The sequence below is a fragment of the Cebidichthys violaceus genome, unplaced genomic scaffold, assembly GCF_023349555.1.
Source record: "Cebidichthys violaceus isolate CVI_PGR_0920_01 unplaced genomic scaffold, fCebVio1.0.p SCAF_79, whole genome shotgun sequence".
NCBI lineage: Eukaryota > Metazoa > Chordata > Actinopteri > Perciformes > Stichaeidae > Cebidichthys > Cebidichthys violaceus.
In genome coordinates this window covers 473,189-488,812 of record NW_027176963.1, presented here as the reverse complement: position 1 = coordinate 488,812, position 15,624 = coordinate 473,189, and the positions used below count along the sequence as shown (strand labels likewise).

Here is a 15,624-nt window from a genome sequence, read left to right as displayed (position 1 = left end):
GTCAACGTCTGCGGATAGTGAGATCCGACCAGAAATACTTGGCAGATAAAGAGATTACTTGTTGCAGCTCTTATCTCTGGATGTGTCAATACATCCTTCAGGACAAATACGGCTACAATGCAGGGCAGCAAGGGGCATACTCCACCCACAGGTTCTTTGGCTTTTTTCTTTTTTTAACCATCTTCTTTATAATTATTCTTTATAAGCTCTAGGTTGCAATCTTGTGTGTGTACTCCTACCTAAAATCCTCTATGTTTATGGAAAAAGGGGGAGAAAAAAGGGAGAGAATATGAGGATTTGCAGTTGGTTTTATTCTAATATTTACTCTAGTTTTAACTGAGCTATGAAAAACAACATATCTAGAACAACAAAAGAGTGTGGAAGATACCAGAGCAATATTCTCAGTCGATATGTGTTACAGTCAAACAAAGCTATATTGTTGATAAGCTATTCTTTGAGACTGTGTCACAATAAAGGCACTATAATAATTGCATTTGGACTACTTCAGTACAACTAACGGTTCAACAGAGGTAAGAACTCTATGTAGCTTCCATGAAAAGAAAGATTTCTGCATAAATGCTCTCTGAACCTTTCCCCACTTGCAGGCATATGTAGATTTTGGGCTAATTTTGGACTCTAGCTCTAAAAATGTCCTGCACACAATTAAAGACTCAAACACTGAGAACAGGATGACACAGAGCAGTCTGATTGCTCACCTATTGCAGCCTTTTATCTGCAAGAAGCCCCTCTGATTTATTTATTTTTTTTTTAGAAAAAAAAAAAAAAGAAGATTTTTACGAGAACATTGCATCTAGCAGGGTACAATAACTTAACGTCTATGTGAATATCACCAGCTCGAAAATACTCTCAAGAGGGCCATCTTGTTAAAGACAGTACAATAACATGTTGAGAACAGCACATTTAATGTGAGGGACTAGATAGCTTTAACTGCGGAGCAACAGAACAACACTGTTCCATTTCTGACTACACTGACGAGCTGCTTCAAGACAATGAGTCCTGAACTACAGTACCTGTTTTGCCAACAGTGGGGACGGTTCAGTGAACGGCTCACTGAGATGCATCTCGACATGATTTCAACACTATGTAATGCTGGAGCCAAAAATGGGACTCAGAATATGGTATGCATCGCATCACTGCGAAATTTGTCATTTTCATGCTTCTCCTGTTTGGCTTTGTTTCAGTAGTTGGTTAATAGCAGACTGCGAAGAGATGAAAATACTATGCTCAACTGAGCAGGAAACACTCTCTGGAGGGAGGACAACAGAAAGAAAGTGAATAGAAAAGTAGGCCTGTACTATAAAATATTGTTATGACATCACACCCAGAATTCATTGCAGCTTTGCACAAGGTTTTTATTTATATGACAGCAATGAAGACAGCAACAGCTCGCGACATTCACTGCTCCGACTCTACTGCGTTTATGCCCTACAGAGTTGATCTCCTTTTGTGTCATCCCACTATTCAAGAAAATAGGCTACTGCTGAGCACATCCACAGCCTCTCTCCCCGGCCCTCCACGGCAGCACAATGAGTCTAGCATGGCGTGAATGATAATTTGCCCTCAATGATCATGATACATTTACACACACGCACACACACTATTTAGCATAAAAATTGAGAGTCCTTCCTTTGCCAACCGGCAATGATTAGTCTGATGGAGATTTATGGGAATTATGGCCTTATATTCTGTCATGTCAGAGCCCTATACTAAGATATGTCAGACTCTTATAGTTACCCCCGTGTAACATCTGTGTGTGTGCGTGTGTGTGTGTGCGTGTGTGTGCGTGTGCGTGATGGCTTCCATGTCCCTGAGAAAGGAAAAGACACTTCGTGTGTCAGACTTGGCACGGGAAGCGGGAGGAAAACGGAAGAAAATGTGTTTCTACAACGTGACTGCATTCAAAGCCTGAAAACTGTAATTTGAGATATGAATTCATTACACGGCCTCTCATCAGTAGCCGGGGATAATGTGATGCAACAGCGCCGCTTAGCGTCGCACGGCGGCCCTGTCGGAGCGTGTTTCTCTCCTTGTGTTCCTCTCCCCCTCGATCGCCGTTACCCGGCCGCGGTGCTTACCTTCGGTGTCACAAAGCGTCGCTGCTGCAGGTTTGCGGTCGCGGAGGTTTTGCGCCTTCTTCTTCGGAGTCCGTGCGATGAATGTTGAGTTTTACTGCCGGGGTGTGAGGGCCTGTGCAGGCAGCCACCGTGACCTGTCCGTTTACTGGCATTTTGGTTCCTTCTCACAGCGTCAGTGAAACCAGAGGAAAAGTGTTCAAACTTGATCTGAAAAACAAGCAAACAGAACACGCTATTGCTTGTTGCATTGCGTCCCTCAAAAGCGCAGACTTGTTGAATTTTGATTCTTGATTTACAAAATGACGCGCGCCCACGGGCTGGTGGTGCCTATATATATAAGAGTGATTCATATTATTACCCAATACCATAATATTCCTCGAGACTCATAAACATTTTAAGAGTTTGGATCAAAAACTAGCTCAGACCAAGTGTGTGCTTGTGCGTTTATGAGCGCGTGTGCATGTGCATGTGCACGCGCGTGTGTGAGCCTCTTTTTTGGGGATGCTGAGACACGGGCTTATTGGATGGAAAGCTTGCGTGACGAAAACAAGTTCAATTCAAAGGTAGGTTTGTGTACGGTGAGAAAGACAAAATGCTCTCTCTCTCTCTCTCTCTCTCTCTCTCTCTCTCTCTCTCTCTCTCTCTGTGCGCGCGCGTGTGTGTGCGTGCGTGCGTGCGTGTGTGTGTGTGTGTGTGTGTGTGTGTGTGTGTGTGTGAGCGCGTGCGTGCGCGTGTGTCAGAGAGAGAGAGAGGGGGTGAGAGAGAGCGTTAAAAACAGCCTGTGGCTCCTTGGCGAATATTCCCCTCACGCGCCTCTCTCCGGTGCCGGGCTCGTCTATGTAGGGCATGCAGCAGGTTGTGTGTCGGGGACTCGGACAAACGAAAGCGCGGTGAGAGGAACACAAGCCAGCCTCTGCTCCACTTTGAGAGGAGAGTGAGTGTGCGGCAGATATATAAACCCACTGAAACGCCGACAATTGCCACTCAATATCCGCGTCGCCCCCCCTCGAGAGGGGAGAGAGTTAGTTCTAAACCTAACCCCCAAAAACATACTAATTAAGCGAACTCACCCCATTCCCGTGACACATCTCTCCAGGCGGCCAGGTGGAGATGACATTGCAGCCTGTTACTCCATTCGGGTGCCCTCGGCAGGAGTGGGAATCACATACGACTCTCCTCCGTCAAATTAATCCATCAATTTCTCCTCCATCCAGTGCCCCCCCAAAAAAACACACTGCCACACGGATAAATCCACCTGTCTGCCCGTGAAGACCTCCCCCTCCAAAAGCACCTCACCCCCGGTAGATGGGTAGTATTCCTCTCGGTTAAGGTGTCAAACACCGTCCATTCAACGGCGGAGACGGGCTGGGAGAGGGGAGAAGAACAGAAGCCTTTGACGTGTGGGGATCAGTCAGACTCTAGAATCCAAATTAACCGTTGGTTTGGAATCTCCAGCGGCAGCCCCGCGCGTTCCGCAGTGAGGGCTCGTGGACAGGTCCGCGCGCCTCCTCCTCCTCCTCTCCTGTCCTCCTCCTCCTCGCGCCGCTCGCGGATTTCTTGAAGACTGAAGGGGGGATTCCGTCACAAATAACATCAAAACGCACACACACACATCTATATATATATATTTATATATATATATATATTTACATATATATATTAATATAATATATCCGCACTCGCACAATGTCTCTCTCTCCCTCTTTTCTCACCCTGCGTCTCCCTCACGCGCTCTCCGAACGAGTACCGCACTCCAAAGCCAACAACACCCTAAACAATTCGGAACAAGTTCAAACGGGTCGAGTTATTTTTGTAGCGTTCTACGCCGCACGACAGAGGTGACGCTCCGGCAGCCCACCGAGCGCCCGGGCGGAGTGAAATAAGGAAATATTCTCCGGCAGTCTCTTTACCCCGCAGCCCGCCCGCCCACGCCTCGCTGGCTGAAGGTACTTACACATCAGCCTAGTTAATTAAACATATGGGCAACGGGCCTGAATGAGAGAATGATGGTGTGGTGATGGGGAGAGAGAGGGGGAGGGGGGGGGCGACTTGGGTGACTTCATCTTCCCATTATAAAATATCAAAAAGATATGTGGCGAGTTAAGAGGGCGCGCGCTAGGGACATTTCGCCATGTCTAGCCCTCCAAAAAAAAAAAAAGCGACTCCAACTTCACTGTTCGTTAAAACTGATGTGTCTCTTCATTGTCTGTCTCTCTCAAGGTTTTTCTCTCTCTGCGCGTCGCTTTTCCTGTCCTCCCTTCTCCCAAAAATGAAGTCGCAAGAAAGGTAAGGCGCACGCCAGTCGTCGTTTATGGCCTTACCTGGTGCCGCCAATAGCCAAAAGAAACCGCGTGCGCGCGTTTGTGCAGCGTCTCTTTCTCCGCCTGTGTGTATGTGTGTGTGTGCGCGCGCGAGTGCGAGTGTGTGTGTGGTGTGTGTGTGTGTGTGTGTGTGTGTGTGTGTGTGTGTGTGTGTGTGTGTGTGTGTGTGTGTGTGTAGTGCTGTGACGACTGTCTCGGCGTCAAGCAAGTCACCTCGTAGCGCCTCCGCTCCTCGGAGCATCCACTGCGCACAGATAAAACATTTCAATATCCGCTGGTGTTCTAACTCAATCTAGTGGTCCCCGTCCCCGAATTTAAAATACCGCTTCCTTCACAATTACTGCACCGAAAACGTTTATTGCTGATGAAGTGTCATGTCCCCTCATCAGCGCCAGGGTTTGTAAAAGGCTACGGGTAAGATAAGGGAAAATAGAGCCAACGCTGAATTACACAGCCTCAATTAAACATAATTAGCAGATCAAAACTGCAGCACAGGGGGGTCCTCGGGGAGCGCTGACAACCCCCCCGCCCCCTCCCCATCTCCCTCCATGCCTCTCTTCTGCATCTCCCTCTGAGTGTTCAAGTCCCATTGCAGACAGATGGTGCATGGGGTCATGTAAGCAGGCCGGGGATCTACCAGGGCTCACTGTAATAAGCTGAGTTACACTTTGAGGCCAAACACAGCGCAGCGTATAAGCAGACCGGAGGGCTTATTGTTAAGGAACACTTCGCTTCCCTCCTCTTCCTCCTCCACCTCCTCCTCCTCCTCTATCCCTAGAATAAAAATCTCCACCTGTTGAGGTCCTCTATCCTCCTCCGTCAGAGCCCGAGCCTCCAAGGCTTGGAAAAAAAGAAACAGACAATTGCGTAACGTGGACATAAAAGAGAGGGAGACAGACCACACAAGGAGTGGATGGTGGTCTACTTTTCTTGTGAGGAAAAATTCCTGGGGTTCCAAAAGTAAGAACACTGCCTTTCTTCATACCATCCCATCCACGACCGTCTTCTCCTGCTAGTCACCAATTAGAGGCGTCTTGCTGGGACAGGCCGGACCCATGCAGGACACCCCCCCTGCATGGGAACTGTAGAAAATGTTGCGCTTTGCAATTAACAGTTCCATTTTCTTCTGCTAACCAACAATTTGTTCCGATGGAGTATGGCTAAGCTTGTCTTATTCTATATTTAAACATTTAGCTGTTTCCAAGGAAATACAATTATACATTCTTCCGGGCCACCATAAATAAGCTTTTAAAAGCAGTCCGTCCTATTAAATATAATCTCATTCAAGGTTATGCATGCCTGCAGACCTCCCTATAGTAATTTCCGGGACATGACCCTTTTCAGGATTCTGGTGGCGCATAGACTTGAGGATCTCTCTCTTTCTCCTTTAGTACACATGCATCCGCTGCACACCAGCACAACACTTGGACAATAGTGAGTCAGCTCTGCTCTGTTTGTAGACAGTTGTGTGTGTGTGTGTGTGTGTGTGTGTGTGTGTGTGTGTGTGTGTGTGTGTGTGTGTGTGTGTGTGTGTTGGAAATTATCTCAACATGTGTCCCTGTTATTAATCGCTCGGCTCAGTCGCCATGCATCTTTCATGGACCAACGACACATTGAACAGAAGTTACCCAGGCATGTTGTGATGCAGAGACGATGCCGGACACACACACACACACACACACACACACACACACACACACACACACACTCAGCTCAGGTTCAAATCTGGCTCCCAGCATCCGAACAGCCCAGTGAGCCATATAACTGTATCTCTTCATTTCTGCTGAGTGTTTAAATTTCAGAAGGTGTGTGATTATGGAGTATTTTAAAAACAAATTAGCCCCATTATCAAAGTGTGGAGCGTCAACAATGTGCTAAGTATTTTGTTATTACTCTGTATAATTACTGAAGACAAAAGCTCATTCCACTAATGTTGTTTGGCTAATAGTCAAAGCCCAGTACTCCAATATTTCGAATGAATCAGAGGAAAAAGAAAAAGAAGTCCAATTAAAGCAGCTCCAACTATGCAACCAGCAGGCAGGCTCCCAAACAAACTGATAAATAAATAAACAAATTAATGAATAAATAAATAAATAGAAGGGAAGAGAAAACTATTACACAAGGCCTCTGACAAAAATGATGTGGGCAATTTTTGTATCCATGGTAACTGACTTTTTCAGAGTGTCACCACTTTTGTTTTGGCAGAGGCGCAACCCAGATACATATGTTTTTTTTTTGTTTTGTTTTACGAGTTCTCCCGGACTATACACAGGTCCCCATTCATAAACACCTGGCCACGCTTACTGCAGCGGGACGCCAGCCGCTCATTCACAGGCTGATGTGATCAACACCTACAGCTCACGCAGCCCTGCTGCAGCCCAGCTCACTGCTGATGCAACCAACATGGAAATCTTCTAAAAGCACACACTGCTAATTAGCTGCATAGCTAACCGAGGCACAGTCCACAAAAGCCTGTAACTGTCGACTTTACTTAAACATCTTCTTCGTAAGAGGCACATTGTTTCCATGACAACAAGGCCTGATGGCACACTTTTTTTGGGGGGGGGTTGTATTTTTACTATCAATTTGTATGTGTTTTTAAGAATAGCATTGTGGGTTTTATGCTTTTTTTTTTTTTTAAATTTTGAGGCAGTTACACAAAGTCCCTAATCCTGATTACCCGGTCACGCTCACATGGTCGGCTACCCTACAGCAGTTCTGGCAGCAACACGGACCGGCCCAGTTTAAAAAAAAAAATGCACCGGCACCTACATACCAGCACACACTTGGGCTTATCTGACAATCATCCATCAATGTGATTGACAGGCAAACACAATAGAAATCCACAAGAATGATTCACTGTAATGTTTCTATGCAACTGGAAGTAAGCTGGTTGGTGAAGAAAGTAAGTGGGCTGATGATAAACCCACAAGATAGATTTCTGTCTTTTATACAATGATCTTGACTCTTGTTTTTTTTTTTTTTTCTTTCCTCCGACTGAGGCACTGCCACAGCGAAGACATTGCATTGTAGCTACAGTACATGGCTTTATATAGACTCAGGAAATGAATCACTCCGTCAATAAATGGCAACAAAATAAACAGAAATGTATTCACGGCTCTCTATCTGAAACAGAACGGTGTGATAGCTGGCATTTACCGAGTTATAGATGTTCCTTCTATCTAGTCTGTCTTTTTACTTTGTCTCCCTCCCTCTATTGCACTCTCCACCTTCTCTCACTCTCGCCCACAGAGAGTGGGTGACCTGGAATGAGCTCTCCTACAGACGGCATTGCTTCCTACAGCCAGATAGGGGCAGTATGTAGTGCTTCGATCTCAGGCAAGCTTTTAGACTCTCGAGGGTCTACGTGTTAACGATATCGTCACACTATTCAAATGCATGGGCACCTTTTAAAAAACATTCGTCTCAAAAATTGATAGGGGATTACTTCCCGTCACAGTGCCGATCACAGTGAAAAGTTCACGAGTGCAGCCGCCAAATCAATTTGTACGGAGTGATGCACTGCTGTGTCTTTTTCACTTGGCCACACCAGCAATTATCCTTAGCTTGAAAAGGTCAGTCAATATTTTAATAATTAATTGCGGGAAGGGATTTCTAAAGTTTTGAATCTTTAGTGAGACCTCTCTTTGTGAAAATAGTCCGTCCTCATTTTAACAAGAAAAACCATAACACGTTTTTGGTTGAAATAGGTGAACTAAATATGCATAAATGGGAAAATCTCTTCATTTTTTTGGCTACAACATTCAGAATTTTGTTATAAATTAAGTGTACTTTTAGGTCATCCGCACTGGCAAGCTTAGAGATTTGAATAATTCATATTTTCAGTAACTTTAGGGTTGAATAAAATATATATTACAAGAACTGGACTTAGTAAACTTGACATTCCAAATGTATGCATGCAACATGTCTATCTTTACAAAGGGCTCAGCTTGAGGTGGTTATCATATAATAAATGAGAATAAACATGCGCTTAAAGACAAAGAAATAATTTGAAAGTTTGGGACACACGCTTGTTTGCTTTTTGAAGCTACAGCCAGCGGCCTGTTTGAGAGCAAAGACTGAACAAGTGGAAACAGCTAAAAAGAAGCTTCCCAGCACTTCTGAAGCCATACAGAAATCAAAGTGTGAAACTCACTTGTTGCTGTGATTCGGGGTATTATGTACCTGACTATTTCTTCCTGTCTTGGTGTCTCTGTGATGTTTCCAGTGGAGACTCAAAGTAGTTACCACACCTGGCCAGAAGGGTGAAAGGATGACCAGGTGAAGGACATAGTGTGGCGCATAACCCCCCGTAAAACCAAAAAATTATGTTTTTGCACGGATTAAATAAACAAGTTATAAATAATGAGCTGGTAGGCAGGTTTTATTATTCCCCCCATTTCAAGTCCATATGCTGAAATAAGATAATCTGCTGGCTGTAGCTTCATCTTTATCGTACAAAGAGGGTGAAAGTAGCTAAGTACATTTACAGAGGTACTGTACTTTAGTAGTTTTAATTTACTCATGTATTTCCATAAAATGCTGCTTTCTAATTCAACTCAGAGGAAAATATTGTGCTTTTTATTCTATTCTCATTTATTTGACAAAATTGCAGATATTTTGCAGATGTTTTTAATATAAAGCTAATACGTTATGATTATCACTAAAGATTAAGCTACCCAATAATATGTCAATAACTAAAATTAGCTCCACCTTTACGAGCTGCAAAATGAAATGCATCAATAATTATAACCCAGTATCATAATATATATGAATCTGAAAAGGGCCATTCTGCATAATAAGCACTTTTACGATTGGTACTTTAAGTATAATTTGATGCTAACACTTTTCTATTTTTACTTAAGTAAGATGCAAGACTGGAAATGGTATCAATCTTCTCTTCTAACCTTCAGCACAAAATCGGGTAAGCATCGCATCCAAGTGGTCAAACTATCCCATTGACACTGAAGAACTAACCCGCAGGTTTCATGAAGTCTTATCTCTAACTTGGGCACCACAACAGACTGTCAGGCCTGGGGATTGCTCACAGAGAAGCAGAGAGAACACCGACTCCTCGATATGACCCACCTTGAGCAGCAACCTGCAACACACACACAAAATATGCAAAAAATGATGTCATCCAGTTGATGTGGGGAAGTACACATTTAGAGGTTGTCTGTTGAGCACCAGGGCACTCTGGTACCCAATTTGACAGCTCGGAAATCCACAGTGCTACAGGAAATCCCATTTCTATATTCAGGGTGTTAGATTATTGGGGCGCTCAGAGGTTACAGCACGTTGGGGACTTTGGGCTCTGTGGCTACGGAGTTGGTGCAATAGTCCTTTTCAGTTGTTGGAGGCTGTAGCCAAATCAAACTAATTGGCCCAGTCCAGAGAACAATCTAAAATAGCTCATCTCGAGGCTGTAACTCTTTCTGGCCTTTCTATTATCAGCATAGCCAGAGGCTGCATTAAATATCTTACTGGCAATAAACAAAAACCTGACTGAGATTGACGCATTGCTTATTTTCAGATGAGATCTCACAGTATGACCTCTAACTACAAGATTTACTGGAACGTTTAAAGGTTTGTCAGAACATATTAGCTGCTCGGGTTGTAAAAACTGGGAGCAGGGCTGTCTGTTTTTCAGTGTTGATGAGGCTGTTTGTCGAAAGCGCACAGGATCAACACCAGAGAGATGCTCAATGGAAGTGGGATTGAAAATGTGAATCTGATAATGACACTCCAATGATGCATTTTTCGGTCCCCTCTTGAGCTCCTAAAAGCCACAAGTACACTTGTTTCCCTCGTTTTCCATTAACATGAACTAATCAAAAAACTGAAAAAAAATGTACATGTAATGATTTCAATCAGTGGAGTAGCTTAAACATTTAGTGTTGTTGATTAAACAAAGATTAGGCTGGAATAGACTTTATCTGAGGATAAGGCCCGATTATGGGGGTGAATCCAATAATCAGACAATAGTACAACGTCCCACCTCGGCCATCGGCCAACTGCTGATCGAGTCTTTATCCTGGTGGTGGTAGGGAAGGCTGTGGTTTTAGATGCTGGCATCAGCATATTGGGTTAATAAAGAGCACAATGATCCGTTATTGGCTCCTCTGTGGGTAAGAAAAGAACCGGAGGGACTAGCCTCTTGTATAAAGTATTAGAGGAAGCAAATATTGAAAGAACAAAAAGAAAGAATGGAGAATTAAGTAGACTGTGAACTTGAGGCAAGGGTACAGGGATGGATTGTTCATTCAGTTAACTCTGAAATACTGTCATTGTGTGCCACAGTACACATAAGTTGATTCAGCGATTAATTGACGAATCAACATGCATTTAAAAATCAACTAATTTCCTTTAATTTATCAGTTAAAAAATATGCTAATAATGAATCAATGATTTGACAATCAAAACAATAAACTGTTACATTTACACAAAAATAGATAACGTAATAATAAATACTGTAACATAGGTGTTTTTTTCTGATAACTATGGGTGTGTTGATGCATGTATGTCTGCATGCATGCATGAATACAGATAAGTCTGTGTGTGGATTAATCTGTAGATGTTGGGAAGATACACATCTGTATTTTATGTTGGGGGGGTTGGGGTAAGTGGAGATTGTGATGTGGAGGCTCAGAGAAATGATCTACAGTTGTGTTTAGAGTATGAAGTGATGTTGTCCTTCAACATATGCCTGTGTGGCATATTCAAGTTCACTGTTAAATGAATATACTCATTCTAAAACATTATACAGAAATGATATCAAAAAAAAGTGCAACACTGATGAAATTGATAATAAAAGAAAAAAGAAAAAAAATGTAAAATGTAAAAAACATAATTATGCCACAATGCAGAAATGTATATTTGCTACACATGACAAACAGACTATCGAAGTGTCTATTGAAGTGTGTATTCATCAAGTCAGTGTATATATATTTATACAAAAATAAGTCTACAATTTGGTTCATTAAAAAAAGCGGCCACCATTTGTTCTTGATTATATATTAATCATAATAATCATACATTTGGTTCGATCATTTTATCTATTGACTTGCTCATTATTATCTTAATGAATTATCATTGATTCGGCAATTCATTTCTTAGTGAATTAATGAAATGATTGATTCTCTCAAATGGGCGCTCATACTGAATGTGTTGGTATGCAACTGTTTGTGTGCTAGTATGTCTTAGCCTGAGGCTATGTTTGGTCATTTCATAATCTCACGCAGTCTGGTTTTTGGGACATTCTTCTCCTGAATGGTAAACTCCAGCTCTGCAAGGATATTGTCCATCTGCTGCATCTCCTCAAGGACCACCGATGGAGAGAGTTGGGTGGCTGCATCATGCAGTGTTACACACACACACACACACACACACACACACACACACTTTTTTAAGGGGACACTGTAGCATTTTCTTGGCACATATGGTCCGGTCAATGTGATCAGTAAAGGCCACATAAACATGGTTACACAGGGACTATTTGTCTTTAATGGAATGCAGCGTCTTTGCCACCTGCTGTGTAATCTTCTGTGACACTTTGTACTCCGATGCCCACTGGCCAATATTATCCTCGTTACACCACACTCGGGAGAACAGCACAAACAGGCTATTATAGACTGTCACATTGTTAGTGTCATTCTCGCTCCAATATCTTAGACAATACTGACAAAAAGTGTGGGGATTTCACTGGTTATGATGGATAACAGTGGAGAATGAAAACTAAAGAAACTGTTTGTATAAAAAAAAAATGTGTGTGCTATTGTTTGTGTGGATTTGTGAACTATACTGAAGTACTGTGTCTTAAATCGCATCCTTGTTTACTCATTCACTAATCCTTGTATAATAGACACTCAATAGTTTAATCGACTGTGAGCAGTTAATTGAGATTTAAGCAACTAAAATAATGATTCAACTATAGCAAGTTTTTGTTTGGGTGAAATCTATCGTAAAAACAATGGTAAGAAATAGCATATTTTAATGTCATCCATCCATTATCCGTAACCGCTTATCCTTTCCAGGTTCAGGGTGGCAGGATACATAAAGAGACAGGAACCATTCACGCTCACATCCACACCTACGGGCAATTTAGAGTCATCAGTTAACCTAAGCTGCATGTCTTTGGACGGTGGGAGGAGGCAGGAGAATCCGTAAGGAACCCATGCTGACACGGGGAGAAGGCAGCCAGGGAATCGAACCCGGGCTGACTAATTTGAAGTCAAAAAGCTTCATATTTTCTTGCTGGAGGACCCCACAAACCCATTATCTCCTAGTGTCTTCAGAATGATTGCTGCTACCGGCCAATACACAAGCCAACATGTGAATAAAGGCAGTACTGGCATTTATTTTTTTTTCCACTTCAAGCACTGATAAGAAGCCAATTTTCTGCCCCAGTTTGCTCACAAGATTAGCAATATAGAATTTAAATGTAAATTTCTCATCAAGCTAGATGCCAAGATATTTATACTTCATAACTCTCTCAATATTAGATCCACTCACAGCGGTTTTATGCTGATTGTTGTAATCTAACGTGATCTCATCCCTACTCATATTTTGTCGCTTGGACAGAAGACCTTTTACATGGTATCTTGTCGCGATTAGATCTAGGCAACACAACTACTTGTTAAGGGTTAGAAAAACGATCATGGTTTCGAACACGACATCATCTGACTCAGTGACATAGCTCCACGGGACAGTCGGAGCTGATTTTCTCGCTCTTAATACTACCTCCGTTGCGCTGAGACTACAATGACGCAGATGGGTTTACATCAGAGTTAATGAGTTTTATACAGACTCTGAAGGGTGCCTTGTGCGTCGGTATCAAGACGCCGAGGCCCACTGCTCAAGCGTCGTTATTTGACAGTTTGGGAGCGAGACCAAGCTGTGTGATCCCATGGCTCTGGAAAACAGCATGCATTTAGTTATGTTAGGGTTAAGTATTAATGCAGTCTAATAAGTGCATCTTGTAGAGCATTAAAGGAGAGTTGTACAGGGTCAGCAATACAATACACAATTTTGTTATCAGCATAAAGATGGACTTGACAGTCACTCAATGAAGAAACATTTGATCATTATTATAAATGGTAAAAGAACAGGACCCAAAATTGACCCCTGCGGAACACCTTTTGTTACTAGCAAGAACCCAGACTGGACCCTCCCTGACTTCCTACACTGTCTCTGGAACAAATACCAGTTACAAGCATTTCCATCTATGATAACAGTACATAATTGTTTAAGAAGAAACAAATTATCAACTGCATCAAATGCTTTTGACAGGTCTATGAAAAGGGCAGCACGATGGGCCTCATTCATTTATATGTGCATAGAAATATACTTACTTTGGAATTATGTTTGAGGTTTATCATGGAGATAGTGGTGAAGTTGTTGTAAAAAGAGGGAAGCATAGCCCTTATATAAAAAAAAAAAAAAAAACTACTGAAGAAATACGACAATAGCGTCAGAGGTGGAAGGCAGAAAAGGCACACTTTGCCAAAGTGTTTCCATGGGAGTGACAATGATACAAAAAAAAAGAGGCTTGGGCTGCGAGGCGGTGAATATTGTGTCCCCTGAGATACGGACTGTGGCTCAGGTAAAAAAAAAATAGAAAGAGTTTGATATTAAAGTTCATGTGAAAAAAATAATAACAGACCAGAAGAAAAATAAGGAAACAGGTGGAGGAGGAGGACGAGGACCAACTGATTCATCAGCCCGACATGAGAGACTTGCTGCAATTATTGGACAAATATCCATCAGTGGAGTATGTCCAAAAAAATGAGGTTAAGCGATGATATTAGGCAAGGACTTTCACCCAAAGGTGATTTATTTCATAATTGTATTAGGGCTATACAGCATAGTTTAAAGCTTCATTTAATTTAATGTACTGCTGCTGTCTAGCAGAAATCTAACAACACCATAAATTACATTTGTATAACCACAATGACATCAAATGGTGTGATGGCCTCATAAAGTATGATGACAGACATTGAAAGCTATTCAAAAACTTTAAGAGGAGCTTTAAAATATATAATTTATTTTAATTGTGGCAGTAATAGATGAGGATGAAAGGGTGTCAATTTCATAGTTATCTAATACCTTTTGTCAATGCATTAGTGAACTAACATGTTTAAAATGCGTTGTATACTACAGCCTTTTTGAATGACTGTGGTTTTAGTATGAGATGCATTTAGTGAAAAGGTGTGTGTTTACATTAAGACAGCCGGCTGGGCCTTCATCATTTGTACATAATCATGATCTACAGTGGCAGTTCTAAATTTGTTTGCATAATAATGTTTTCTTCATTATCCATAGAAGAAACTACAATATTTGTAACTAAAGAAATGGCTGAAATAGTCCTGTGATCAGTTATAGATCCAGATTGGTGCAGAGGTAATAAGGAATGATCTGAGTTAGTTATTTGCCAGAGATTCCAGTATTTTCACTGAACAAAAAAGTTTTTGAGGGCACTTTTATCTCCACCTGAACTATCATGAGACATCATCCAGGCACTGGGAACTATTACTGTTAAAGCAGAACAATACATATTTATGCTATTTGTTCTACAGTAAATGGAGCGGCTATAGCCTGAGAAAGAAAAGGGGCCCAGTTCACCCTCTCCAGTGGATTTCCTGGAATCAATGGAATATTATGCCTCAAAAACAACACTGGGCCAGAAAAGCTGCAAGGTAAACTGAGAAATGTGGCACATGGAGTAATCGTCAACATCAGCAAGAAGGGAATATGTCTTTTTCAAATTCTCAACATCAAACAGGTGGCCAGCTACAACAAAAATGCTCATCAAAGGCCAAATGAATTGTTTTGTTCAGATACAGACAGTCACAGACAGTGACTGAGTTCTTCTTTGTTATTAGAATAACAGCTAGAAATTAAATCTAGATAAAAAATAAAAAAAAACTAGAGCATCTGGCGGTGGTATCACACAAGCAGTGATGCCAAATTGGGCCAGGGAGCATAAAAATGGCTCCTTCCCCACTTCTTACCCCCGTACTTCCGGCACCCTTGCTCGGACCACACCCATCTTCAGGACCGGCCTTCAGTTTAATCTAAACTACACGGCTGTAAAGTTTCGTGACTGCATCTGGCACAGTTGTGACGCTATCGCGGTGAAAAGAAATCTGTTCACAGATTTTGAAAGATTGGCAACATCTTGTAAAGTACTCAAAACAGCTTCTGTGGGG

At 42.3% G+C, this 15,624-nt stretch overlaps 1 protein-coding gene across 2 annotated transcripts in view; it reads right to left on the bottom strand.

The window, feature by feature from the left end:
• Nucleotides 1-4,830, bottom strand: part of grin2ab (glutamate receptor, ionotropic, N-methyl D-aspartate 2A, b) — a 100,913-nt gene extending 96,083 nt beyond the window's left edge. Inside the window, exons 1-3 of one of the 2 annotated variants that reach the window (XM_068737422.1) lie at nt 4,631-4,830; nt 3,167-3,660; nt 2,097-2,303 (exon numbers count right to left, since the gene is read on the bottom strand). In XM_068737422.1, the coding sequence (XP_068593523.1) occupies nt 2,097-2,303; nt 3,167-3,184 (225 nt within the window). In that variant the 5' untranslated portion in view covers nt 3,185-3,660; nt 4,631-4,830. Of the gene's footprint in view, nt 1-2,096; nt 2,304-3,166; nt 3,674-4,630 lie in introns of those variants that run through there. The other variant, XM_068737423.1, reaches the window with a different exon arrangement.
• Nucleotides 4,831-15,624: the final 10,794 nt, after the last annotated feature.